This window comes from Chrysemys picta, chromosome 2 (assembly GCF_011386835.1).
Source record: "Chrysemys picta bellii isolate R12L10 chromosome 2, ASM1138683v2, whole genome shotgun sequence".
Lineage (NCBI taxonomy): Eukaryota > Metazoa > Chordata > Testudines > Emydidae > Chrysemys > Chrysemys picta.
In genome coordinates, this window is record NC_088792.1 from 228,607,026 (window position 1) to 228,632,346 (window position 25,321).

Sequence of the window (25,321 nt, forward strand, 5' to 3'; positions counted from 1 at the left end):
TGAATAGTACAACTGTTTGTTTCTTTTGCTGCTTGTAGCTTTATCAATTAATGCCGTTTTGAAATTGGCATGATTCTTGACAGTTCCACTGCTATCCATATGTTTCCGAAATAGTGGTAGTGAAGACGGGTAAGGAAGACATACCCTTAGTGTCTTTGCCTAAACTGATCATTTGAGAGTTACTACTTTGTGGGAGAATTTATCAAAGGAGCTAGTAATTCAAACACAAATGCTTTAAGAACTGAGGAAATTAAAAAGGTGAAGAGGGCCAGGAGTTACTTCAGGAATTCTTTCACAAGTGTGTGGCTGGTGGGTCTTGCCCACATGCTCAGGGTCTAACTGATCACCATATTTGGGGTCAGGAAGGAATTTTCCCCCAGGTCAGATTGGCAGAGACCCTGGGGGGTTTTCGTCTTCCTCTACCGCATGTGGCACAGGTCACTTGCAGGTTTAAGCTAGTGTAAATGGTGGATTCTCTGTAACTTGAAGTCTTTAAACCATGATTTGAGAACTTCAGTAACTCAGTCAGAGGTTAGGGGCCTGTTACAGGCATGGGTGGGTGAGGGTCTGTGATCTGCAATGTGCAGGAGGTCAGACTAGATCGGCGTGGTCAGTTATTTTTTGTCAGGGTCCAGACTCCAGAGAAAATAATAAAAATAACAATAATGATAGGTAAATACAAAGATTTAGGGGTCCGTTCAAAAGCATCTGGCGGTCTGGATTTGGCATACCCCTGGACTAGATGATCATGGTGTAGTCCCTTCTGACCTTGGTCCATGGGTCTTGTTTATGGTGGTGGTTTTCACTAATTACAGAAAGAAAACCATAAAATGTAATGGAAAAATCTTGGATTGTTCGTACAGTGACGTTATGTACTCTCTCAACTTAAAATCCAAACCACTAAGTTCTACAGTTTAATATAGACTTGATTCAGTTGTGTGATTATGCATACATTTCATGTAATGAAAATTTTCCAAGTTGTTGGCTTTAATCTCTTTAAGGAAATAAATATATAGTATCCATATGGCTCAAATACTGGCATCTGTAATTCTAGTGTGGTAAATAATTTAGTTGTATTTTCTCAATGGTATTTCTGTGACAGGCTAACTGAGAGAAAACTAACCAAGAGCTAAATATTTGTCATGATGCTTTTATAAAAAAGTGTGTGTAATATTTTGCATTCATTTCCAGTCCTCTCAAAAGTGTTTTAGAGAGAGCTGACCATTTAGAAACAAGTTTAGAACTGCATAACTATCCCACTAATTCGTCATTGTACATGCATTTGAAGTATCGCTAAAATGGATTTAATGTATATTTAAAACATAATAGGAAGTCTAATGAAAATATAACACTGGCTACCAAAAGATCCAAACTCTTGATCATTAACTTAACTGGGAAAATATAATTTTGCCTTAATATTGGTAGATAACTTTTATTTTTTTTCATCTTTAAATTATAAATATATGCTACAGTCCATTTCTTTTTAATTGGAGAACCGTTTCAGAAATGCAGTAATTTGAATCTCTGAAGCTGTGTGCAGTTTATAGATAATTGGATAATCCTTTTCTTTCTAGTGCCAGGCTAGATTTTTATTTTCATCATACCTAAATTGGTGTATTCGGTAATGCTGGTAGAACTACACATTCTGGGTGTTATATGGGTTAAGTATGTGCCTGTTTTCTATAGCAGCTGTGATAATTGCTTTGTTTCTTTTTAATGGTGTGTGTACTTTTCATAAAAAAGCTGTTTTTTCATGTTAATAAATTATTAAATACATTAAATAGCAGTAGTCGGTTGCACATTTCTTGAAGTTCAATTAGGATTTTATTGTGCATATGTAATAACAAATTTCCTTAGTCAGTTATCTAAACAGAGCAAATTATTTATGGATTTAATTACCTTTATAACTGTGACTGTTCCAACTAACTTATTTTAGAATAATTGGTTTTTAAAAAATTTAATCTAACTATTTGGGATGATCAATAATTAATTTCAAATAGGACTTGACTTTGTTCTATTAAAATATGGCAGTATCCCTATTAAAGTGCGCGCGGTTTTATCTGACCAGGATGAAAGTAATCTTTTGAAATATCTGTTTGTTTAATTTTAAGTGATTATTTACTATCTCTAAACATTTGAATAAATCCCCTTTTGTTGTATACCACTTTAGCATTATTTGACATTACGGGTGGAAACAGATTTTGCTTTTAAATTTTACGTATGTACAATAATCATGCATTTTTTTTGTTTCTTGGATTTTACTTTCCCATTTTAAACATGGGGGCGTGGCGTGGCGAGGGGGGAGAGGGAGGGTGGGTGGGTGGGTATCTAATCTTTAATCAAAGAGCAAAGTAATTGTAATTTTGTTTCATATGTGATCTGTCAGCAGAATGTGAACTCATCTGAGGCCTTGTTAATTATTAGTTTGTACTGTTCAACATTGTATAAAAACCCGTGCATTTATACAAACAATTCAGAAAATAGAACACCTGGGGCCAGTCTTCCAGCTGAAAGTGGTAAAGATGTCTCTGAAACTGGCAATTTTTGAGACAAGGACAAATTTCAAAAAATTTAATTGTACCGTTTGAGAAGTCATTATGTATTTTCTGTAGTGGCCATGTAAATACTCATCAACAAATACATAGATAGTAAAATAGAAATGATCTTTGCTTATATAGGCACAACTGTTAAAATGAATATATTTTCTGAGCAATGAGCTTCTAAGAACTCTTAAGATCATATTTCAGAGTAGCAGCCGTGTTAGTCTGTATCCGCAAAAAGAACAGGAGTACTTGTGGCACGTTAGAGACTAACAAATTTATTAGAGCATAAGCTTTCGTGGGCATCCGAAGAAGTGGGCTGTAGCCCACGAAAGCTTATGCTCTAATAAATTTGTTCTTCTTAAAATCATGTCTCTCAAGTTTTGTCTTCCTAATCCTAAATTGGATAGTCCATTATGTGTCCTTTGTTTAATAACATCTGGTAGTGGCTTTTACCGTGTAATCTTTTCTTGCTCTTCTTTGCTACACAGTGTAAAACCTGAGCTTTTTTTAGTACTTTTTGGGGGAATACTAATTTTATTATCAGTGTGCAGTAGAAAACATTGATATTGGATCTGAGTGATTATTGAATGTTAGCAAAACAGGGTGGTAGTAAAGTGAAATTGTTTCAGTGCTGCAAGTCAGAAAATATTGCATAAACACCCAATTTGGTTGAGACTATGGAGGAGAAAGGGGCTTTTTAGTTCCCAACTAATGGACTCCACTTCCAGTGTTCCATTCAAGGGGTCTGCTCCGTTCAATAAAAGGAATTTCTTGGGGATCGCTTGCCTGCAGTTTCTCCAAAGGATATGGTCTTGCTGCTGTTTTCCCTTTTCCAGCTATTAAAGTAAGTGGCCACCTGCTCTATCAGGAATTCCTAGAATTGGCATTTTCCTTTACAGCCTGGACTGCCTTTCTGTAGGAGAAGCAACAGCTGAGCAGTTGCTTGAGGAGTCCTCTAGGTGAAGCTAAATTTTTTTCTTGTGTTTCACTGGGAATGTTATAAAAGTTTGCAGGAAGTTGGAACCCTAATAGAGAAGCCAGGAACACATACTTATATTATTACTTATATTAATGTAGTGCACAGAGGTGCAGTCATTGTTGGGACACAATAATTGTAGGTGCTTGTGACCGGGGTCCTGTTGGGGAGCCAGCTGTGGTCACTCAGTTAGGGTGAACTGCAAAGAATGGGGCAGACAATCCCCATAAAGCTGGTAGATATTCCAATACTTAGATTCACCAAGCCTGCATAAAACAGCTTCTTTATTACCTTACTGGTTACTCAGAAGTCCAAACAACACAGTTCCCTTAAAGTGATCCAGCCTCAGGCCTCCATCCGGGTACCCACGTCAAATATGATGAAAATTTCTCTAAATCTTATTTCATCACATAAAAGAACAGGTTCTGCCAATCCCAAAGGATCCAGCACATTACCTCCCAGGCTAACGAATGTTCCAGATCTTACCCAAATGCATGCAACAGCCATTTCTTAACTATACTAAGATTTATTAAACAAAAGAGAGTACATTAAAAGATCATTATACATACAGACATGAGCTCAATTCATTGAGGTTCAGATTCATAGCAGAGATGTGAGCTTTGTAGTTGCAAAGAGTTCCTTTAGAATTCAGTTCATAAGTCATAGTCCAATGTCCAAATCTCATATTTAGGACGTACCAGCATAACTGGGACCTCAGTCTTGCGACTCAAACTTCCCCTGATGAAGTCTAAGCAGATCTGAGATAACAGAATCAGGGCCGAGGAACTTTTATACAATTTCATGTCTTCTTTGACAAGTTGAGTTTTCCTGAGGGCAGGAGAGGGGGAACAAAAGGTAATTAAGTTTCAGAGTGGTAGCCGTGTAGTCTGTATCAGCAAAAACAACGTGGAGTCTTTGTGACAGTTTAGAAACTAACAAATTTATTTGTGCATAAGCTTTCGTGGGCTAGAACCCACTTCATCAGATGCATGAAGTGGAAAATACAGGAGCAGGTATAAATGCATGAAAGGATGGGAGTTGCCTTCCCAAGTGTGAGGTCAGTCTAATGAGTCAATTCACTTGACAGCAGGATACCAAGGGAGAAAAGATAACTTTTGAAGTTATCAAAAATGAGTGGTCCATTTCAGACAGTTGACAAGAAGGTGTGAGTAACAGTAGGGGGAAATTAGTATTGGGGGAAAATAGGTTTAGGTTTTGTAATTAGGATGACTTTGAAGGAGGTCCATCACCGTACTTAGCTATAGGAATTAACATAAGACCATTTGTTTGTTCCTCCACTATTCACTGTACGTTTCAAAGAGAGATGAATACCAAGATATCCCATGTTTACAATTCAGAATACAGAATAGACAGGGACTGTTGATTACATTGTTGACCCTATTCGTACATATGTAAATACACAAACATTATCTCCCCCCATGTCTTTTGAGGGTTATTATTTTGCAGGATGCTTAGCCCTTTCTAGCCATGTGTCACAGTGCTATATGTAGACAGGTCCATATATACCACTGAATCTGAAAATTCCCAGATGCAGGATATTTGACCTGAAGTGTACCATATCAGAATTCTACATTTCTAGCCCAGATACTTAAATCTGAAAAAGAGAGTCAAATTTCCTCAGTGTGAAAAGTGTAATTAAATGTTACAACATGTGGTTATGGTCAGAAAATGATTGCACTTTAAGTAAAGAAGGGTTAAATAAAAAGTGACTTACTGGAGAAAAACACAGGTACAGAACTTAACCTCAATAATATGAACAACTCTCTTAAAAACACGCACATGCACATACAGCATGCTACTGTTTTTCCTTTGACATTTTCTGCTCCCTGCTGCATCCTCTTTTTCTCATAGTGCCACCTGTATTTAGAGCAGATGCTGGGTGAAACCTAAGTAGTTGTCTAGCTTTTGTCACTTGCAATAAATGAGTGGAACAAAAGTTTTACACAGAGCGGTATAGCCATAGGTGTCATTGTCCTCAACCAGAAATTTTCTCACAGGAACTCAACACTCCAGGAAAGGTAGCTTGCAGACATTCTTCAAACCTTCTTAGAATATAAAGGCTTCTGGTTCCTTCCAACAAAACACTACCAGCAAAAGGGGTTTGTAAACTCAAAGAAATTGCTAATCTCTCCCACAAGACCACAAATCCAAATACTATATTCAGGCTTTGCAACTCCAAATAGATGAGAAGGTCCAGCTGAACATAACCTAATATTATCTAGCTGTACTTAGCTCCCCTGTCTTCACTATGGCATTTGAGCACCTCAGATAATGAAACAGAGGAATTATCTACTTTCCCACCCTAGCTTCAGGTTCACATGCAATGCAAAGAGACCATAAATCACATTTCTATGTATCCACCAGATTATATCATCTTCACATATGTGGAAAACTGCTATACACAGTGGGAGATAAACATGGGAGAAAACCAGTATTTTAGTTTTTTACTTTAAAAATAAAACTCTACACTGAAGCAAAGCATCAGAAATTTTGGTCTTCAAGAAGGTGCTTTAGAAAGTTGTTATTGGGTCAGGAAAAAAACCTCTCTAGGAAAAGCATTTAATCTATGGAGTCACTTATATGAGACTACATTCTGGCACAGTTTGGACTTGTGTAGTGGTAGGAATAAAAGCTTCATACACACAACTCCTAAAATAACTGATTTTACTATGACTATGTATTGTTTCAGTAAATCTAAGTTACTCTTGGGGTAGTTGAATATTTTACAGGTAAGCATGTTGTAAGTGGTTCTCTTTCCCCCTCTCCCCCCCCACTGCTGACTCTTCCAAGAAAGTTTCTCATAGCGAGTCATCTGCACTAACTTGCCTATGCATGCAAAGAATATATAATCATCTACGTTTACATAGCAGTGTACATAAGGAAAATATGCAGAACAAAGAGTTTGTGATCTAAACACTTGCATGCGTAGTACAGAACAAATATAAATTGGCATGTGGTCTTTATAATTGGAAAAGTATAAGAAAGTAGCCCCTTAACTTTTACAACTACAAATGTTTCAACTTTCCAGTATTCTAATTCAAGGAATACATTAGTGTAAAATTAAGCTTGGAGCATCTGTTCTGATTACTAATTGTGAATGTAAAAAAAAAAAATAATAATTCCCAGCTGCTTCTGTGAAAAGACAGACATGATGGAAAGTCTTTTTTTTCTTAGAGATATAGGTTATCTGTAATGAGTTAGATTTGAAGTATAAAGGTGAAAGTGTTCATAAGTAACTGGAAATGGTAAACCTTATCTATGTATATACTTATACAGCCTCCACTGTAGTATCTGAGCGAACCCATAACAATTATGGAGGCATCATAGCTAAGGCTGTACCTGAAATATAACTAAAATATGGGATTTTGGAAAATTAGGTGAATTTCAATTTTGAAAAATCCTTTGGTTTTAAGCAAGCCATATCTCAAAAATGGCTTCTTACAAATTTAGAATTTTATTCAGTGGTGCTTGACAAGATGTGTACAGCAGAGGATTGCTTTTGATTACAGAATGTACAGTGCTTTGGTTGAGTTCACAATGGATTTTTAGAGCTGAATTCCCAGAGGTCAGCTGTATGTGTTTAAACTTTGGTGCGGTGGCTGCGCTGAATCTTGTGTCTATCAGCCAAACTTCTCAGTTACAAGCTTTGCTTAAATTAAAGCTTTTGGTAACATTGTCATCTTGAATACAATATGCTTATTGCACATCTGCAGTTACATCAGTTATAGTCTCGATCAGAAAAAATATTAATAATGTAAATTTTCATGTTGATTTGCATTTTGTTCATTAGTCAGGTCAGTTGATGTGTCTAATTGTATTCTAAATGACAATGAAGCATGTGCTATTTGTATGAGAAAATCTTTCTGGACACTGTTTTGGGAGGTCCTTCCTATTAAACACCATTGGCTGTGGCTGCTGCTTATTGTTTTCCCCAGTAGCAGATGCATAAAATAGTTTATTTTTATTTTACTGCTGTCCAGAGAGTTCTGATTTAGTATCAGTCTTATTAATTTTTCTCAGTTTCTACATGGCGAAGATTTGAGCAACAGCAGATGCACGTACACTAGCTGTTTGCAGACATAGTAAAGCAACGCTGCATCCATTAGCATTTGGATCACATTTGGAAAGTTATCTGTAGCTATGTTTTAAAAATAAAATAAAATAAAAAGTAGAGTGTCTAGGCCGTAAATGAAAGATAAAATGTGCTGAAATTGATAGCTTAGGTCCCCTTACTAGAGAACGCTTCGAGCTTGTTACTGTTGCTTTGAATGTTTGGATATTTGCTTATAACCCAGGCTGTCTTAAACTTATTCTCAGACAAAAAAAAAACCTTTAGATTTCATACGCTATATTAATGCTCTAGAATGTGGTTCACCTTTTCACTAAAATTAGTAGACTAAACTTGATGAGATTTTTTTATATACTACTTCAAAGGCAATAGAAAACATTATATAGAGTGGACAGCTGCAGTGCAAATTTTCCTGCATTAATATTAATCTTTTTCCTGACCTGGGAATGTCACGCACTTGGATATCAAGAATTTATAGCTTCGCAGTTCAAGCTGGTGCTGTTTATTACTGTAGCTGAATAGTTCAGTTTATTTATTTTAATACATCTTTCATGTAGTGCAAGGTATCTCATTACTTCAAAATGAGAGAAACCAGAATACAGATAATTTAAGTAGCAAATAAGCATGTGTGCACGTTTATAAAAAGAATGAGAGAAAGGAAGGAGGCAACTGACAGTTTCTAAATAGGCTCGATGCTAAGGTGAGAAGGAAGGTTTTAAGGTAAAAATAGGCGATATTCAGATACAGATGGTGTATCTGATTGTGACAACATAAATGACATTGTCTCCTGCTCTTTTCCACTTCTAACAGAAGCCTATAGAATTGAAGAGAAGAGGAAATGATGAAGTAATCAGAGTCCAGATAGAGGAATAGACTGCAGGAACATCCCTATGGAGGGAGGTGGAAGTGATGAGGGAGGTGGAAGTGACACAGTTTTTAATTGGATTCAGAAATTGATAGGGAGCCAATTCAGGTAACAGAAAGGACACCCTTATAAATTGATACTGCTATGCCAGAGCTACATCCAACATGTTAAATCAACATGTGCCAATTTAGTTTTTTGGATTTTAATGTCAGATTTTGTGAATGCGCAAGTGTGAAATTAATCCTTTTTGCTTTGTGGGTTTACCTCGTAAACTTGAGAGTTGACGCTACTGACTAACCCACTATCTAGGTGATGTGAGACACTATTGAGGCTCAGATTAGTGAAGAATCTCAGGGGTATTATTCCCCAGCTGCTTTAAACATCTGTTTTAGCAATTGAAGGTTATTACAACTTTTGTTTCCTTTTGTTCTTGTGATAAGTTAAAAGCAGGAACTTGTTTTGTTAATGATTTGACAAACCAATTTTAAGAGCCTGTTAGCTAAGTTGGAAAAAACAACAACAACAAAAAAACACTTTAATGCACAACAAGCTGTTCTCTTAAATGTGGCTCTTAAACAGTCGTATAAACCAGTAGGAGTGGTTGGAACTAAATTGTGACGTGTTTAAATTTTAGTCACAAGAAATGTCATTATTTTGTGGCAATACCTATCTATGGCATGGCTATTACCAGTTTAGCTCTGGGTGTATGCATGTGTTGGCTATTGCTGAAGGAATTTACATACAGTCTCCTCTTCCTCTGTACCTCACTTACACAAGCAAACTTAGTCTTTGTCTACACTGGCAAGTGAAAGACAAAATGTTTGTTGTTCAGAGGTATTAAAAAACACCCCCACCCACCCCCCGAAAGACAAAAGTTTTGCCCACGACAAGCGCCGGTGTGAACAGCGCTTTGTCGGCAGGAGCGTTCTCCTGCAGACAAAGCTAACGCTGCTCACTGGGGGGGGTGGAAGTTTTTTGTCGGCAGGAGAGCGCTCTCCTGCTGACAAACAGCGGCTACACTGCGCACCTTTTAGCGGCACGGCGTAGCAGCACAGCCGTGTCGCTAAAAGAAGTGTAGTGTAAACATAGCCGTAGCTAGCTGCATTCTGTCTCTTACTGGAACTGCAACAGAGCATCTTGGGATGTGATGCCACTGTTCTCCATTTGGCTTGGTATGTTCTCTAGATCAAGCCTAAGAAGAGCAACAGGAGAAATCTTCAAGGCAAAAGTTAAGTGCCCTGATTGTGGCTCTTCCCTCAGCTGTGAGCATAGTACATTAGATTTAGCCTTCCTTGAATCAGGTTCCAGCAACAAGGTCAAGCCAGTTGATTGTGCCATGCTTGAAGTACTAACTATGCCTCCAGATATGCTAGAGAAGAAAAATGACATGGATTTTCCATATCTCCTAGTGGGCTTGCTTTCCTTCAGGGAAAATACAAAGTTCTAGATGCTCAGACAATCTGATGGAGCAACGGGTTTTATGCAGTGTCTTTTCTCTTCTCCCACTTACTCCTGGCCTCCACTGAGAGACTTAATCTCTCATCCTAAGTGAGTATCCAGGTCTTTTAGGTGCTCATAGGCATGCATTCTGTTCCCGCCTCCTTTATGTGAAAAGGGAATTTGGCTCAGATTCAGATGAGTTTCCCTTTCCTAGTGCTGCAACTGTTGCTTATGTTGCCCTTCCCAAAAACACCAATAAAAACCTACATATTAAATTTAAACTTCATGGATGCTTGAATTCTCAGCCTAGAGTATAGCAGTCTGATCTTCTCTTGGATGCTAATATCTTCCTCTATCGCCTCTTGGACAGGAAGATCAAAGGGACAGACAGGAAGACCTTTGTAGGTGGAGTGGAAATTGCCATAGTCATTTGTGCATCTTGTTTGTTCAGGCTGTTCGGTGGCTTACAGACATTCAGATACTGACTAAGGAGCCTAGATCTGTCTTCCTTTTTGAGCATGCTCTCAAGTGTCTAGATATAGTCTCTCCCATCTTGTATCTGGTTTGCATGCTCCTTTGATGGCTTCCCTTCCCTATAACATTTTTTGCAGTTGCTGCCTTCTGGACCAAAAGTCTGTGAACAAATTCTGCAGAGTGCCTTGTCCAAACCAGGTGCTTTGCCATACACTATCTGCAGCATGTGACCAAATTGTGATGAGACATTCAATCAGAGTGTGCTGAGAGTAGTCCTCCTTCAGCAGCTCTAGGGCTGTCTGGGAGAAGGGGGCAGTTCATAGTTTCTTTGGGCATGTTCTGTCTTCTTTCTTCCCTATCACTGTAGCCTAAGTCTTTTAGTCTGTTTTTTTGCAAAAAAATCTTTACTAACAAAAAAGAAAATGGAGAATGGGGTAGTGGTTCAAGAAATATCCAGGAAAGAAGCATGGTCTTCCCATTTATAAAGTTTTTTGTGGTGGTTTGTGAGCAGTTGGTCTTTAAGCAAAACTATCCATAAATTTTTATTTATCTTAATTCTTTGCAAGATGCCAAGCTCTTGTACCAGATTACTAAAAGTCCTTGAAAGAAGGACCGCAAGCTTAAATCTGTCGATGCTGTATTTTATGTGGTATTTGCAATAATACACACTTAGTGTATGTTCTCCCCTCGCATGGGAACTGTTCTGTTTGTTGCAATTCTAATACTAATCCAGCAAATAGAATACCTCTGTTGTTTGCCGAGCATATTGCAGGGGATGAGAAACTACAGGACCTATAAATCTGCTCAGTTGAATCTTTTTACCAAAATGTAGTACATTTTCATTAAAGAAAACTGTCTACATATTCAGTCTTTAATGTTGTATATTTGAACGTGGTTATGGAATAAACTTTGGCCAATATCCAGTTTTTAAACTATCCACAGAATACTGATCTGAAATCTAGTTGAACTTCTAATGATTTAGACTTGTGAAAGAAACTTGGAAATTTCACAGTCATAAGTATAGGAAAATAAGTAAGAATTCTGTTATTTTTAACTTTAGTAGTTTCACGTGTTTAGATAGGGAATGAGTACTCACATTCATAAATCGTAGAAAAATGCATGAGATGTTGTGCACAGGAAGTTGAGATCTATGTGTTGATGGAAAGTACAATGCACCAGGGATAGATATCCCAGTGTGCCATGGTCCATCATCTGGCATGATGTCTTGTGGGAACTTTTCACAATGTATTGTAGGTAGAAATAAGTTTCCCAAAGATCTTTGGAGGTAGGGATCAAGTTCCCAGCAAGCAACTTTCTCCATCCCTTAAGCCATCTGCATCTCATAATTTTTGTGCTTTAAAAAAAAAAAACAAAAAAAAATCCCACAAACCTGCACAGCACTTTTTGGTGCCCTCCATCTCAGACAGAAGCCTGGAGCCTGCAAAGCTCTGCACTATTTTCATTAACGTTGCAAATATAGAGTGCCTGAGTCTCTTGAATTTGCAGACCCACAATAAGTACTGCAGCAATGGGGGACATGTTGATTTCTTTGAGGACAGATTAAAGGACACAGCAAAAAACAATTCAAGGTTGTTGGTGTTTACAAAGCAGCTGTGGCTGGTAGAGCACCTTTTCTGAACCCAGTAAATGAGCACTGACTCATGGGGTTACATCATAATGCAAGTTTGGGATGACAAGCAGAACTTGTGGCTGTAGTTCCTGGATCCATGCGCCTGGCTCACCCCAGCCCTCCAGAGCAGGGGCACCAGAATGAGAGCTATAGTAGAGAAGCAAGTGGCAATAACACTCTGGAAGCTTGAAACGCTTTATTGCTGTCTGTGGGAGACAGTTTTGGAGTTGGAAAATCCACAGTGAGGACTATTGTTATGCAAGTGTGTAGGATCATTAATCATCTCCTGCTATGCAGGACTGTGACTCTCAGCAATGTTCCGAAATGTAATGGATGGATTTACAGCAATGGGTTCCTGGACCTCGTGGGGGGGGGGGGGGGGAGGGGGGAGACTGGTGATGGGAGGGGGGAAATAAACATCAAGCACATCCCTATTTTGGCACTAGCTCACTTTGCCACAGAGTGCATCAATAGAAAGGGCTGCTTTTCTATGATAATGCAAGCACTAGTGGATCACTGGTGGTGCTTCATTGATATCAATGTGGAGCTGGTCAGGGAAGGTGCATAACGCGCACATATTTAAGAACACAGGAATGTTCAGAAAGTTGCAAGCAGCGGACTATCTTTCCTGACCAGCAGGTTACCATTAGCAATGCCAGTAGTGATTCTGATGGACCCAGCCTATCCCTGGCTCCCCTAGCTTGTGAAGCAGTACACTGGCCACCTCGACAGCATCAAGGAAAGATTCAGCTACTGGTTCAGCAGGTGCAGAATAACAATTGAATGTGCTTTTGGTAGGTTGAAGGGATGCTTGCAGTGTTTACTCACAACATTGGGATATTTTTTTCATTGAGATGTAATGTTGTAGCTGCCTGTTTGTTGTGCATAATACCTGTGGGGCAAAGAGGGAGAAGCTGATGCTAGAATGGAGGGAAGTGGAGCATCTGTGTGCTGATTTTGAATACCCAGATGCAAGGGTCATTCTAAGAGCTCAGTATGGAGCTATGCGTTTGAGGGAGCCTTTGAAAGAGCACTTTAATGGTCAGTCACAGGAGTGTTCTGTGCTGGACTGTCATCTGGACTGGAGCATTGGGTGTTGCTATGAATTACTCTGTGCTGGCTTTATAATTATAAATATGACTGGGTGTTTTCCTAAATCTGAGTTATGTCGCACTTGCTATACATGTATACACTTGTATACAGAGGTTCGGGGCAGGGTGGTCAGGGGACAGGGAATTGGGGGGGGGGGAGGGTTGGATAGGCGTGGGAGTCCCGGGGGGGGGTCCGCCAGGGGGTGGGGGTAGGGATAGGGGTTGGGGCAGTCAGGGGACAGGGAACAGGGGGGTTGGATCGGGGGGGGGTTGGATCAGGGTGGGGTCCTGGGTGGGTGGTTAGGGTCGGGGGGGTCTCAGGAGGGGGCGGTCAGGAGACAAGGAGCGGGGTAGGGGGGTTGGATGGGTCGGGGGTTGTGAGGGGGGCAGTCGGGGCGGAAAGGGGCGGGGGCCAGGCTGTTTGGGGAGGCACAGCCTTCCCTCCCTGACCCTCCATACAGTTTTGCAACCCCGATATGGCCCTCGGGACAAAAAGTTTACCCGCCCCTGTTCTAGGTGTTTGCAAATTGATTGCTTGATTATTTCGCCCGTTATCTTTCTGGGTACTAAAGTTAAGCTGACTGGTCTGTAATTCCCCAGGTTGTCCTTATTTCCCTTTTTATAGATTGGCACTATATTAGCCCTTTTCCAGTCCTCTGGAATCTCTCCAGTCTTCCATGACTTTTTGAAGATAATCGGTAATGGCTCAAATATCTCCTCAGGTCCTTGAGTATTCTAGATTGTATTTCATCAGGCCCTGGTGACTTGAAGAGATCTATCTTATCTAAGTAATTTTTAACTTGTTGTTTCCCTATTTTAGTCTCAGATCCTATCTCATTTTCATTGATGTTCACTGTTAGATGTCCAATCGCTACTTGCCTTTTTGGTGAAAACTGAAACGAAAAAGTCATTTAGCACTTCTGCCATTTCCACATTTTCTGTTATTGATCCACCCTCCAACAACGGGCCTAGCCTGTTGTTGGTCTTTGTTATGTTCTCTCTAGTCCTCTTCTTTCTCCTCCTCATGAGGATCGTGGTGGAGGGGGCATCCCTCAAGACTGCAACTGCAGCAGCTGCTGATAGACGGACACATGTATCACTGGATTTACAGTCACAATGGAAAGGAAAAGATAATCAAAACTCCCTTCCCTTATTCCCGTAAAAACATTTAAGACATGCTTATTGACAAGGTTAGCTTTGCAGCGCTTCTGGGCAGCACCACTCTTGAGCCATACTCACCAGGGCTGTGGCTGATATGGGGGGCAAGGAAAAGAATTTCAGTTACCGAAATGTTATTGTTTCATGTCCCTATTCCATGGTATAAGTATAGGGCTATGGCACTGAATATTGACAGTTTTCCCCAGGCAGTGGTAGTTTCAGTTGATATCCCACTCCTGAGGTAACAAAGGCACAGGGAGCACAGGTGCTGCTGGCATCCTGAAACTACCCAGGCCTGCATGCTGCTAGCCTGTTTCCTGCAGTGGTGCTAGCCAAACCTACAATGTGGTGGTGTGGGGAAGTATCCTACCATGGAGGAAGAAATAAGACTGTCATCCCTAGAAACCTTTGAGAGGATTGAAGTGTGTCTCCATGAATATTTCATTGAGATCTCAGGAGGATACAAGGGATATAAGAATGACCATACTGGGTGAGACCAATTGTCCTTCTAGCCCAGTATCCTTTCTCTGACAGTGGCCAGTGCCAGATGTTTCAAAAGGAGTGAACAGAACAGGGCAGCTTATTGAGTGATCCAACCCCTGTGGTCCAATCACAGCTTCTGACAGTTGGCGGTTTAGGGACACCCGGAGCATGGGGTTAAGTCCTTAACAATCTTGCCTAATAGTCATTGAAGGACTTGAAATTATCTTAGTCGTTTTTCAACCCAGTTCTATTTTTGGCCTTCACAACATCCCCTGGTAACGAGTTCAACAAGTTGGCTGTGCATTAAGTAAAGAAGAACTTCCTTATGTTTGTTTTAAACTTGCTGTCTAATAATTTCATTGTGTGTCCTCTATTTCTTGTGTTTTATGTGAAGGGGTAAATAACACTTACTTTCTTGACACTATTCATGATTTTATAGACATTATCATATCTTCCCTTAGTTGTCTCTTTTCAAAGATGAACTGTCCCAGTGTTTTTAATCTCTCTGCATATGGAAGCTGTTCCACACCCCTAATCATTCTGTTACCCTTCTCTGCACCTTTTCCAATTCTAATATCTCTTATGAGGTGAGGCAAGAAAAACTGCATGCAGTATTCAAGGTGTGGGCATACCATGGATTTTTATAGTGTCGTTATAATTTGTTTTGTCTGTCCCTTTCCTAATGGTTCCTAACATTCTGTTAGCTTATTTGACTGATGCTGTACATTGAGCAGATGTTTTCAGGGAACTATCCATGATAATTTCAAGATCTTAAAGTGGGTGATACAAAATTGGGGTCTAAATTAGCTGTGTATAGCTGGGATTGTTTTCCGCTGTACATTATTTACACTTAGCAACATTGAATTTTATCTGCCATTTTGTTGTTCACGTCACTCAGTTTCATGAAATTCCTTTTGTAACTCTTTGCAATCAGCTTTGGACTTAACTACTTTGAGTAACTTTGCATTGTCTGCAAATTTTGCCACCTCACTGTCCACCGCTTTCTTCAGATCATTTATCAATGTGTTGAACAGCACAGGTCCTAATATAGATCCAAGGGGAATCCACTATTTGCCTCTCCATTGTGAAAACTCTCCATTTATTCACACCCTTTGTTTCCTATCTTTTAACTAGTTACTGATCAAGGAGAGGACCTTACCTCTTATCCCATGACTTTTTGCTTTGCTCAAGAGCCTTTGGTGAAGGCCCTTGTTAAAGGCTTTTTGAAAGTTCACATACAATATAGATTGGATCACCCGTATCCACATTAAAAAAATTAAGCACGAGATTTAAAAAAATAATTACAATTATCGCAGTTTTAATTGCTCTGTTAAACAATAATAGAACACTATTTATTCAAATATTTTTGGATGTTTCCCCACATTTTCAAATACATTGATCTCAATTACAACACAGAATACAAAATGTACAGTGCCCACTTTATATTATTTTTGATTACAAATATTTGCACTGGAAAAAAGAAATAGCATTTTTCAATTCATATTATGCTAGTACAGTAGTTGCAATCTCTTTTTCATGAAAATGCAACTTACAAATGTAGAATTATTTTTTTACATAACTGCACTCAAAAACAAAACAATGTAAAACTTTAGAGCCTATAGGTTGACTCAGTCCTACTTCTTTGTTTACATTTACTGGAGATAATGCTACCCACTTTTTATTTACAAAAGTACCCTGTGAATGCCTGTTCTCACTTTCAGGTGACACTGTAAATAATGATGGTCTGTTATGATTTGCATTTTGTTCATTAGTCAGGTCAGTTTCACTTCCTTGCTCTCTCTACTGAGGCCAGGCCTACACTACAAACTTTTGATTGCATGACTATGTTGCCGATGGGTGTGATAAAGGGTGATTTATGACTGAAATAGCTGTCAGCAAAAGCCCCTGGTATAGATGCTGTTGCACCACTTTGTAGGTTTAGTATACTAGTAGAGCTATACTAGCAAAGTCTTTTATGTGTAGATCTGTTGTGACTGCTTGCATTTCCAGCACACTGTGCGGTAAACGTAGAATCCTGCACAGATACAAAATTTGTATCCACATCCGATCCACAATCCGCAAACAGTCTGTGAATACCAGCAGATTTGCAGGGCTCTATAAATACATTTTAACAATTTCCATGAATAGATTTTACAAATCGCCCATCCTCTTGAACTTTTACAGCTCTTTTTCGGCCTGAACTAATAAAATGTTCTGTTTACATTGCTATTGCTTTTTGTCAGACTGCTGCCTTAAATTTTTCATCAAAAATTACCCTTTGACCTTTTCCTCCCCCTTCCATTTAAAAAGTGCATTAAAAGTTACAGTGCCCATTTCTTTCATTGGTTATTTTGATCTCAAAATGGGAAACAGTTTCAAGTTAAGCCAGCTACTCATTTTCATGACTTTGGGTTTTGGAAAAATAGGGGGAAAACTAAAATAACATCTTGGTACATAATTCAGAGGATAATTTCCTGCAGAGTTTTTCATCTGGTGATCCTTCAGTTGGTACCTGAATTTAGAAAGAACTGAACTTGCATGAAATATAAGGCAATATGGAAGAGCTGAACGTAAGTTGCTATATTATCAGTTCCACATGTTTATATATTCTGGATTGATGCATGCATTTCCAAAGCCTGAGTGTTTTCCAGGTTCATCCCCTAATTTTATTAGTTAGTATATGTAGCAAAATCTGCTCACCATGTGGTCTATAGCTAGCAGTTATCATTAACCAGCTGTTGCAGTCTCATGTAGCTTTAATTCAAATGCTAATTACTCTCCATGTGCTGTCGATAAACTCCACCCAAAGCCCAGTAACATCACTGCTTGCAATAAATTCTAAAGTGAAACAGACTGCATTGTCGTCCCTTGGCAAAGAACTTGAATTAATTGAAGGAGCTTTCAATCCTGGAGTGTCAAGGAGAGATTTGGGAAAGATTCTGATAGTCAGAATTTGAGAAGTAAAGAAAAGAATGTAGATGAATGGGAACTTGGGGAGAGTTCAGACTGTACACTGGAAAGTGTTCCCAAGTGAAGATGCTCTGTTCTAATCATGGAAAGCCTGGGATAAAGGTGTTCTATTGTTTGGTCTGTCTTCACTTTTTGAGAGCCAAAACACTGTCCTGGGAGCTGGATATCCATTTTGATTCCCCCACCTGCCTGGTTGTCAAGATGGGAGAAGGGAATTGATATTAAATGGACTTTTACTTTAAGTAGTTTTTCTGGGGGGGAGGGAAGCAATATAGTGTACAAATGTATTTCTGTTCTTTCATCTTGTCGTACTAAAGACCATTTCAGACGCATTTGAGACACATTCTTCTATGCACTCTATAATGAGATTTCAAAATTTTAAATCTGAGGCAGCAAAAATGTAAAGTTTGTTTCTCTCTGTATGCGCACATGTGTGCATACATTCAGGAATTGAAAATATGCAGGTAGTATGGGCTTGGAGAAGGAGGGTTTTTAAAGACTACATCCTTTTTTGTTTTCTGATGGAATTGAAGACAAAGGCCTTGGCTACACTTGCAAGTTACAGCGCTGTAAAGCCTCCCCCAGTGCTGTAACTCACTCCCCGTCCACACTGGCAGGGCACTTACAGCGCTGTATCTCCCTGGGTACACTGCTGCAGGTACTCCACATCTCCGAGAGGAATAACCGCTGCAGCGGAATGGCTACGACTCACGGGTGTGAGTGTAAACGCTTGCAGTGGCCAATCCTCTCCATTGTTGTGACCGGCTGCAGGAATGTGGAAGTGCTGGTTTCAAAGCTCTTACCACAGAGAAAAGCAAACAGTTTGCAGCTTGCTTTGAGTGGGTAAATGAATGAGCAGGGGGCCGGGAGTTCAGAACTTGCAAAATAGAGAGCTGACATGCTCCAGAAAGCACACTCTCTCCCCCCACACTCCCTGTTATAATCCACCCCCTCCCCTCTCCTCCCCCCCCCCCCCCCCCCCCCGTTTTGGAAAAGCACGTTGCAGCCACATGAATGCTGGGATAGCTGCCCATAATGCACTGCTCCCAACACAGCTGCAAATGTTGCAAGTGTGGCCACACCACTGCGCTGTCAGCTGTCAGTGTGGACAGACTGCAGCGCTTTTCCCTGCTCAGCTGTACGAAGACAGGTTTAATTTACAGCGCTGTACAGCTGCAAGTGTAGCCAAGGCCTGATTTTCTTGAGACTTACAAATTTGGAAGATGCCTAACTTCAGTCTCTTAAATCAGAAGATATCTTCGGGGTGACATTACTTTTTAAGTTATTCATTAGAAAAATGTTCTTGGACGTGAAGGACAGTGTTTGATTTAAGTGTGTTAATCCAGAAGCTATGTATAAACATGCAAATAAGCATCAGGATGGTCTCTATGGTTAATATGTGGGGGGTTGGGTGGGAATGGGAGACACTTTTTAGCAAATATATACTTGAGGTTATTTCCATGAGTTAACTCTTTCTTCACAACATTTGCAAGTATAATATAAGTATTTCAGAAGTGCAATATTGTTTAAAAACAAAACCTTTCCTAAATCGAAATCATTTGGTCTTGTGCACTTTTTCACTGCTTCACATTAAAATATTGCATCTTTAAGGCCTTGGCTACACTTACCGGCAAGTTCGACGGCTGGAAATCGAACTTCTGGGTTCGACTTATCGCGTCTAGTCTGGACGCGATAAGTCGAACCCGGAAGTGCTCGCCGTCGACTGCGGTACTCCAGCTCGGCGAGAGGAGTACCGCGGAGTCGACGGGGGAGCCTGCCTGCCGAGTGTGGACCAAGGTAAGTTTGAACTAATTCGAAATAAGGTACTTCGAACTTCAGCTACGTTATTCACGTAGCTGAAGTTGCGTACCTTAGTTCGAATTAGGGGGGGTAGTGTAGACCAAGCCTTAGTGGAGGTCTGCTAATGATACAGCAATAAGCTGTGACAGAATGTGCATTGTAGGCTATTTTTGCATGCCTTTACACAGTGAGAAATGAGGCCAAAGGTCAAATGTCTTCAGCCACCTGAGAAATGCACCAATGACATACTAATACACATGAATGGTTCATTAATTTCCCATTTTAAAAAATCCTTTCCTTTGCAGGCTTTAATGCAGGGGTCGGCAACCTTTCAGAAGTGGTGTTCATTTATTCACTCTAATTTAAGGTTTCGCGTGCCGGTAATACATTTTAACGTTTTTAGAAGGTCTCTTTCTATAAGTCTATATTATATAACTAAACTATTGTATGTAAAGTAAACAAGATTTTCAAAATATTTAAGAAGCGTAATTTAAAATTAAATTAAAATGCTGATCTTACGCCACCAGCCTGCTCAGCTTGCTGCCAGCCTGGGGTTCTGTTCACCTGCGGGGCGGGGGGTGTTTCAGGGGTCAGGGCAGAGGGCTGGGGTGTGTGTAGGGGGTTCAGAGATCAGGGCAGAGGGCTGGGGCTGTAGGGGTGCAGGGCAGAAGGCTGGGGGCATGGGGGGTGCAGGGCAGAGGGATGAGGCTGTGGGGGTGCAGGGCAGGGGGTGGGGGGGTTCATGGCAGAGGGGTGAGGGGTGCAGGCAGAAGGCTGAGGGTATGGGGGGGTTCAGGGCAGAGGGATGGGGCTGTGGGGGTGCAGGGTAGAAGGCTGGGGTGCTCCCAGCCCCCTGCCCTGAGCGGCTCATGGCAGGGGGCTGGAAGGGATATGCCCTGTTCCATCCCCTTCCCCTCGGCTCCGTCCCTACCCCTCTCTGCGTCCTCGATGGAGCTGTGTGCACGCTGCCGTGCTTCCCCCTCCCCCGGCTAGGGCCATCAGCTGATTGGCGCAGGGAAGGAGAGGAGGAGGGGCAGGAAAGCACCACGCTGGGAGAAGAAGCGGGGGAGGGGGGTAGCTTGGTTGCCACAGGACCAAGCTTCTGCCTCCTGCCCCTGCAGGGGAGAGCGGTGGGTGGGGGGCCCGAGTGGGGCTGGGGGCCGGGACTGTGGCAGGGAGCTGCGTGCCACTCAAAATCCGCCCGTGTGCCGTGTTTGGCATGTGTGCCTTAGGTTGCTGACCCCTGCTGTAATGCAATGTACTCTTTTGCTATAAAAAGTCAGTTCTAGTAAAATGATGAAAAAATGGGAAACAGAGAATACCTTTACTAATATTTAAAATAGGTTTGTTTAGATTCTAAGCTCTTTGGGGTGGGTTTTGTGTGTGTAGCATCCAGCACAGTGGGATCCTGATTAAGGACTCCAGGAACTATTGTAATACAAATAATTTGCACTGTCAAAGCAGTGTGAAGCAGGCAATTTGGAGGACAGAATCTGGCCCAATGTGTGTAATGGTTGTATTTTGAGTGATGAGGGTCTAACCGTGCACCATTGTGAGCTGCTGCAAAGGTGTTGCATCAAAGTACCAAACCTCTTTGTACAGTTCATGGCCTCAGCCATACTCTGGACTTTTAATAAGAACAGCTTCAGCCATATATGGCTACTGTGTACCTTCTTTCTTGTAGTCTGTCTTCCTGGAAGCATTCATTCAGGATTACCTGTTCTTTCCTGCCTAATACGAACAGTGAGGAACACTATGTAGCTTCAGCATGTTACGTGACAATGATTCTTCAGATTTAAGAGGTTCTTTATCTCATCCTAGCATCGTGCTACTTTTTTGTTGAATGCCAGAAACATGTAGTAAAGTTAGTAAAAAATAGAAATTTAATCTAGTCTCCTCCTTTTAATTGTAATGAAAATTACCTGTGAGTACAGCAGAAGCCTTTCTGTATGTGAACTTTTCCAGAAGGGTGTTTAAAATATTGAAAATACTTTCACTATGTATCACTAAATTACTATACTACATAATGCACTTATAAAACATAGGTGTATATGCAAACACTAAAATGCACAATCACTTCTCTCCCAATCACGTTTTTTCCTGTTAATAGCAAAAACAATTTCTAAAAAAAATGGAGAGGTTTTGTCCCAACATTCTCTACTGTTGATTCCTTCCTACCTACATTTATTGGTGCATGTGGACCTTAATTATGACAGCTATTTTTTCATAGAGTGATACAGTATGTGCAGCAGTAGTGGCACAGAATTCATCCAAAGCACAGTGAAGTTAATAGACTCACATTGACTTTGAGTTTTGGATGAAACCTCTAGTGACTGAAAGAACAGGAGTACTTGTGACACCTTAGAGACTAACAAATTTATTTGAGCATAAGCTTTCGTGGGTGACAGCCCACTTCATCGGATGCATAGAATGGAACACACAGAAGATATTTATACATACAGAGAACATGAAAAGGTGAAAGTAACCATGCCAACTGTAAGAGGCCAATCAATTTCCACCTTTTCATGTTCTCTGTATGTATAAATATCATCTTTCTGTGTGTTCCATTCCATGCATCCAATGAAGTGGGCTGTCGCCCACAAAAGCTTATGCTCAAATAAATTTGTTAGTCTCTAAGGTGCCACAAGTACTCCTGTTCTTTTTGCAGATACAGACTAACACGGCTGCAACTCTGAAACCTGTCTAGTGACTGAGTATCACCTCAATAGCACTTCCAGATTCCAGAACTGTAGGGAATAAAAAGCTTCAAGGAAACTTAAAACTCTACTAATTAAACATATAGTCCATTTTGCTGACAACTTAGGCAGCAAATTTAAGGTAATTTTTTTTTCTTGCTTGAATGCTGAATAGCGCCTCCCCCCCTCCCCCCCCCCGACTATTCATTTCATTCAGTGGAATGTCCTTTTTAACGGAAGCAAATATTTTTCCAGTATGGTGCCTAAATGTAACAGTGGGATGTGTTACTTTCAACAGCTCATTGTCATTTAAACAGATTTGCCTTTTAATTTCCACTGTACTTTAAAAAAGTTATCCTGAACTAAGCATTCCACTTTGCTTGAATACATACAGAACATTGATTTCGTTTCCTATAAAACATGCTGCATTCTTTAAGGAAGTTAACATGCTTAACAAGTGACATTATTACTGCTCTAATGAGGGGGGAATATCAGAATTTAATGTGAAAATGCTTGTTTTAACTTTATTTCCTCTTTTTTTTGCAGGAGAGAAATAGAAACAAACAGTAACTATATGGAGATGTCCTGCTAGAATTACAACACTAATGATGTAGACTCTGGAAATGCCTAATATGTCTAAGAAGACGTTATTAAAGCTTTTTTTTCTGCTTAAGGTGACATCTTTGAACACTTTAACACGAAATTGACTCTTCTTGTAATGGTTCTCATCAGTGCATCTGCCCTTATACTCTCTCACCAAACACACTTGAGAACTGTAACTTCGTCAAGCACTTTCTGTCATGAAGCTTTTACCAGTATCTGCTGTCTTTTTTGTATTTATGCATCCTAGCTAAGGCACAGGAGACGGAACGAATGCAAGGATTCATTAACTCTTTGAATTTGTTAAAATACTAACAATTAACCATTAGAAGTGATTCAATGATGTGAGATTCACATTGCTTCAACTTATTTTTTCTTTGTTGTAGTTTTTTTTTTTTAATTGTCAGTTTTTAGCTATTCAACAGATTAAAAGCAAAATCATGCCATATTTAGTCCTGGAGTAAAACTCAAGTCTAAATGTTCATGTGAAAATTATTGTAGTAAACTTTTAATATGGCAAGGCAACTTTAAGATGCAGTTTAGCCAAATGAAACGTAACATGAAATTATATTAGAATGACATTTCCCTTGTTTCAAACTGTTTGGTGTAAGAGAATATTAATATGCAGCTTGGTGGACAGCACCGGTTAATGCACACTTCTTTATTTTTTCTGTAATATGTATACTGAAAAAAGTGCATTTGTCTGAGGAACTGTTTGTTTGCTACCACTCAATGAATCTCAGTTTTGAGTAAATGTACCTCAGTCTAAATCAGACTTTTTATGACCTTTATAACTACATTTAAAACCTTTAATTCCTATTTCTGGGTGTTTGCAAGCCTGACAGATTGCTATCATGGAAGTGAAAATTTACTCCTCTAGGTGATTCACTAGCTAAATAAACATAATTCTTGTTTAGCAAGCATATACTGTTTCTCAACTTTTTTCCTCCTATTATCACAGTATTCAGGCATTCTCTCTATTCAAAATACTTTTGGAAAAAGACTGATCAGTGGATCAAGTCTGTGTTCACATCCATGTATACCTGTTACTGGCTAAAGCTATCTAACAAAGTGTTTAAGATACTGTATTAATCTGAATACTTCTATGCTAAATTTTTAATTTACCGTTTGAAAATTATTTTTTACAATAACCTGTTTCTTAGTAACATGAATTTTACCTGATGGAAGAATTTGTATGATCAAAAATGTCAAGCGGCTGTATGAACTGCATAAAATACTGAACAGTCTGTTCAAATTCCAGAGAGAGTTTCCTTTTTTAGAACAGCAGTGTAGAAGACAGATATGTTAAAGCTTAAAATAGCAATACTGCTGATTTGAATGCCTTTGGTGTGTCTTATTATCCAACGCGTTTACATTGTGTTTGGAATCTCTCTTGCATTTACAATAGCTTCTAGTCAGCCGAGTACTGACATTTAGAGACAAGCACAGCTTTTTTAAATATAGGCTATTTTACTATTTATGCACTACTTTTTTCTCTTCCCCAACACACACACACAATGAATATACAGTGTTCTTTATCCATTGATTTAAAACATTTTACAGTCCCTCAGTGAAGATTTAATTCAATATGTTGGAACATGGGATATAAAGTGTTACGAATACAAATGTTAGCTTGTCCCAGTATTCTGAAAGTTTAAAAGGTAATTGCACCCGGCAGTGTAGAGAAGGAAGCAGTTTGACTCAAATGCTGAGGGCGGGGGGGCAGGAACAAAGAGGGTGGACAGAAAGGGGCAAGCTATGTGTGAGGCATGGAATGACATGCTAGGGGACTGTGGCAGAAGGGTCTATAATCCATGAGCACAATTCCCTTCAGGACCTAGATTTGGAATCCTGAGTCCTGGACTCCCAGCATTCCTTTATTGTATAGCAAATAGCTGTAAAATAGTGGCAGAATGTTTCATCTCTCTCTACTGGCTAGTCTACAGCCTTCCACTCCTATCAGCTGGTCTATTAGCTTAAATGGCAAATATTGATGCTGTGAGACTAAAAGGTGTAATCCTGCTGGTGACCCATGTGGGCATCAACATATTTCCACACCATGGAATTTGTGTTTTTTCCTTTTGCTTTTTAAAACAATGTAGGATAATACAGGGGGGCTACACTGAAAGAATGTTAAGTTTGCAAGTCAAGCATTTGAATATTAGGAAATGCCAGAATCAAGTTTGTTTGTGTACTCTTAATTCAGATTCCATGTGTATGCATACATTGTTAGTCTTTAATTATATGATCACTATATGCTATTTTTTCCCACAAGAACCCGGCCTAATTCAGTGCACAGAATGAAGCAGGTTGTGTGCAATGAAGGAGGCTATGCCTCATTTGTTCCAGAAGTTAGAAGATGTGAAGAAAATGACTTGGGATTGCAGGATGAGACAGAATGATCTTCTGGCTGAGGTAGTTGCTATAGAGTTCCTGTATGATCCTAGGGAAGTCACTTAAGACAAAAACTTTTCCGAGGAGACCACTAACTGTGTGTTTTAACTT

The 25,321-nt window shown here is 39.8% G+C and overlaps 1 protein-coding gene across 1 annotated transcript in view; it reads left to right on the forward strand.

Moving 5' to 3' along the window:
* Nucleotides 1–24,071, forward strand: part of YTHDF3 (YTH N6-methyladenosine RNA binding protein F3) — a 41,892-nt gene extending 17,821 nt beyond the window's left edge. The window contains exon 5 of the mRNA XM_005288098.5: nucleotides 22,763–24,071. Coding sequence (XP_005288155.1) covers nucleotides 22,763–22,786 — 24 coding nt within the window. The 3' untranslated portion in view covers nucleotides 22,787–24,071. The remainder of the gene's footprint in view (nucleotides 1–22,762) is intronic.
* Nucleotides 24,072–25,321: the final 1,250 nt, after the last annotated feature.